The sequence below is a fragment of the Taudactylus pleione genome, unplaced genomic scaffold (genome assembly GCF_031769625.1).
Source record: "Taudactylus pleione unplaced genomic scaffold, aTauple2 ptg000421l, whole genome shotgun sequence".
NCBI classification, from domain to species: domain Eukaryota; kingdom Metazoa; phylum Chordata; class Amphibia; order Anura; family Myobatrachidae; genus Taudactylus; species Taudactylus pleione.
The window spans coordinates 3,974,476-3,978,577 of NW_028284823.1; the positions used below are offsets into that span (position 1 = coordinate 3,974,476).

The 4,102-nt window shown below is 38.9% G+C and overlaps 1 protein-coding gene across 1 annotated transcript; it reads right to left on the minus strand.

The window, feature by feature from the left end:
- Positions 1 to 365: 365 nt before the first annotated feature.
- LOC148506201 (regulator of G protein signaling 16-like) lies at positions 366 to 3,730 on the minus strand. Its single transcript, XM_088447139.1, has 4 exons — positions 3,445 to 3,730; positions 2,876 to 2,937; positions 2,436 to 2,602; positions 366 to 1,551 (listed from the first exon to the last, which is right to left on the minus strand). The coding sequence occupies exons 1-4, from the start codon at positions 3,591 to 3,593 to the stop codon at positions 1,354 to 1,356; spliced, it is 576 nt and encodes a 191-aa protein (XP_088303265.1). The 5' UTR covers positions 3,594 to 3,730; the 3' UTR covers positions 366 to 1,353.
- Between the last annotated feature and the right edge of the window lie 372 nt (positions 3,731 to 4,102).

The following is a 4,102-nucleotide window of genomic DNA, read 5'->3' on the forward strand; positions in this document are numbered from 1 at the left end:
TACACCTTATACACACAGCATGAAGGTCATTTTATACTTTATTTTAATGATTTTGTGCTTTAAAAAAAGTTTGTGTACCTTGAACCATCAGAAATTAAAAGGTTTCAATTTTTCAGTCATACTAAAAATATTCCGTAATTCGGAATATTCCGTATTTCGGAATATTTGGGTATGGGAGACTCAACCTGTACTACTGGATTCAGGCAGTAGCAACATCTTGGAGATGTCAGAAGGAATTTTCTAATGTCTCTGAAACATCGCAGCTGCTGAGTGCAGTTAACGAAGTCCTGTCAGCGACCTCTTGATCTATCTATCTATCTATCTATCTATCTATCTATCTATCTATCTATCTATCTATCTATCTATCTATCTATCTATCTATCTATCTAACAAAACCTGGATATTGTAAATGTCGTGTTGTTGTTAGATATGGCGGCATAAATGCATTTGGTAGCCCCATGATAAAAGAACTGAAGTTGATTATTTATTTTAAAAAAAACTTTTATTGACTGGTATTTTATTGACGCATTTAAATTAACATACATAATATATTTACCAGATATCCAACATGTATATACATACATATATACAGTGTAACATATTATTATAGCAAATAATTAAGCATGAACATAATCCATTTAACATCTGTGACACTCACACTCTATACATTATACTGATATGTCTGTAATTCCTGTTTGCCAAGATAAACATGGCTAGGAATGTGTCAAACTTTTTATACATTGTTTCCTATTTCCTCCAATTGTCCCTGTAATAGTTGCTGGATATTAGTATTATTACTAGTGGATGCAGCTAAAATACTTGGCAGCCTTTGTGTCCCAGGTAGAAACACATTTCCAGATGATTTAATAATCACTCATCTGCATACAAAACAAAAAAAAATAGTTTGTGTTCCTGGCAATAGGAAGCTGCCAGAGGATGTGACACTCAGCAGTACAGGCACAGTGCAAAAACATTTACACAAAGCACAGGAATCACTATGGGACCACTAGTCGGATAGAAGAGAGAGACTCAGGCGTTCATTTCAGTCCTGTACATATTGCCACATGCAAATGAAGGATTACAGGAGGAGCGTGCTGACACAACCACCGTCACATCACAGCTAGCACTTTGAGAATTCATCGGACTAGAGTTTATAGACCCATACTATGCATTGTCTTTTTTGCTCTCTGTCTTACGGGTCACCCTTTTTGATGGACTCAAGTCTTCGCCCTTCAGTCAGTACCCAGACTCCGGAATACACGGTGTGGGGTTATTTCATGAACTGGGCTCTAGATCACTCCACTGAGATCCGCATCTCAGCACTGATACTTGCTTCCTCTTTTTCTTGTCCACTCATGTAAATGATAATTTTAATTTTTTACTAGATGACTGTGATAGCAGTTGCTGATAGAGAGGGGATTTTAAGAAGCGTGGATAGGAGTCTTTTTCCATTAGAATACGGGTCTGCTCTTGTGCTGCATCAAAGCAATTGCGACAGGCGGCTGCCACTTGCTGTCGTGTGAATTCTCTGGTTTGATGGTCGATATTGACCTGCGGAAGCGAAAAACACAAAATGTCACAATTGTGGAATTTCTTGCACAATGAAGCCTTCTAATTACATAAAAAATCTGCAGAGATCTCTAGCAAATATTTATTAATGATATATATATATATATATATATATATATATATTTGTTACTTATTACATATCACTAAAAATCTCCTACAGCACTGTGTAATAGGGCAGCAGGCTTACTATACAATGAACACAGAAAGGTTGAGAGTGGTTTGTTGCTTCTAGTTACAGCTCAGAGGATGACAAGCTCCACTTTCACTAACCATTATGCCTACTGTAGCATAGCAGTCTTGCGGACAGTGTACTGATAATATATTACCAGCCACAGATCAATTTATTAGAAAGGGTATTGAACATAACAGGAGCAGACAACCTGTGGCAGTGCAGCTGCTGTGTAACTACACATCCCAGCATGCACTTCACAGTTTTAGCATGCCCTAAAAGCAAAACTGTGGCAGGGCATGCTGGAATGTGTAGTTCCACAGCAACTGCAGTTCCACCTGGGATATATCATATAAAGGTGTAGGGATGGGGCAGGAAGGATTATTCCCTTCTACCAATAAGATTAATAAGAGTATTAACCCCTTAACACCCACTAGGAATTCCTACAGACAGTTATGTCTTTAAGGTAAGGTACAATTTAGTATAATATATTAAAGAGTCAGGGGAAAAAAATAAAACTGTTGTTTGGTTTCAGTGATCACTGTGAAAGCATTGTGGATAATACCAGTGCATCTACTTTATCTATGTAAGGTCTATCCTGCTGCTAATCCCATTTAGAAGTTTGGCAGGCTAGCATGTTTGAGAAACCAGATGTTACTTTGCTTATCAGGATGCTAAATTTAGTACTGTATCCTACCTCTCGCGGGGCCCCGGTCTGCATGAATTCCTGAAATATGCATTGAGCTTTGCCGTGCAGCTTAGTCGTTGAAGGCGTCTTCTTATAATCTTCGCAAGCTACCCAGAACTCCAGGTTCTCCTCGCTGAATTCTGTTTTAAGGAAGGTGCGGAAGGCTGACAGCCCATCTGTAGAGCGGATAAATGCAGACGTTTAGACATATTGCCTGTTACACTCTATGGTCCTTTATTTCTGATATTTCATGGTGTTATCAAACATTCTGACAATTCTCTACTAGTTTTCTTTATGCTTCTATTTCATATGTATACATTTGCATATCACACTAGTTTCCAATGCTAATGATACTCATAGGTACAACCCCCATCCTTCTGCAAACTGATATTACTTCTGTCTGAATAATTTCAGGACCCAAAGTGTGATGCAGATTAACCCATTCTTACCTTTGCTACTGAGCAGCTGGCTGAAAGATTCCTTCCATCTCATCGCTTCCTTTGCGCAGTTTCTGCAGGGAAAGACAGACAGTTTAAAGACAATGTTTATGGATTGTAAGCTGTTCATCATAAAGAAATCTTTATTTATCAAAGTCTCTGACAATTCTGCCCCTAACAGTATGTGTGTCCCATCAAGGAAAAGTTTTCTGTGCACAAAACATAGACACATATCAAAACATAAATGAATGCACATTATTTAAATATTATAATTGGTACTGAAAGCTGCAGAGTTACATAGGGGCAGACGACTTCATGTTAAACTCCGTCTGCCATGATAACACTGCATATACAGATGGAGAAGACTTTAGTGCACTTTCTGCAGAGTATCTCATATAATTGTAAATGCAATTCTAACTATTGATGCTATATGGTTGAGTTAAATGCAGCACAATAAAATACATTTAGACTTTGCAGCATGCTGCTAAAACTGAACATATAAGACTCAGTTTAATTCATGCACAATAGAAAGACATGTACATATGGTCATTGTGTACATACTGGAAAACACTGGGACTTACTTTTGGGTGTCCTTCTTTTTGTACAAGCTGGATGGCACAAGCTTGTGTCCAACGTCCACTTTGTGAATAAAGGTGCCAATTGATGACCGCAGCTCCTTCGCCCTGCCACACAAAAAGGCATCCGGATTAAATGAATTCAAGTACATCATTGTTCTGTGCAGTGCTGGGTTCTCTTCAGTGTATCTTCGCAGTGATAAAGCAGTTCCAGTGTTAGGTTTCTGTCCTTAGAGTGGTTCTCTTACCATTCCAGACAGGAGCAATGTAATTCTGCAAGTCCCTTGCACATGCTTTCAGGACTGATTCCCAGACTCAGGACTCCAGGCTTATATCTGTGTGTGCACAAGGTACAGCCCACCTAGTAGGAGGCTCTTAGCATAACATGCAAGGGCGGATTAAGGCACAAGAGGCACAAACCTCTCCCACGTCAGCTGTGCCAGGGCAGACAGACAGTACTGTGTGATATGACGAAGAGACACCCTACTTTCTTCAATTGACCATTACAGTTATATTGTGTTCAGTAGACAGAATTGCAAGAGAATAATCATAATGCCTCACTTGACAATGAGAGTTGAACAAAGAGACAGAATGAAGGACACCGCTGATACTGGTACATATATAGAAGCAGTTCACCAGGAAGCTCAACAAAGAGGGCTATTTA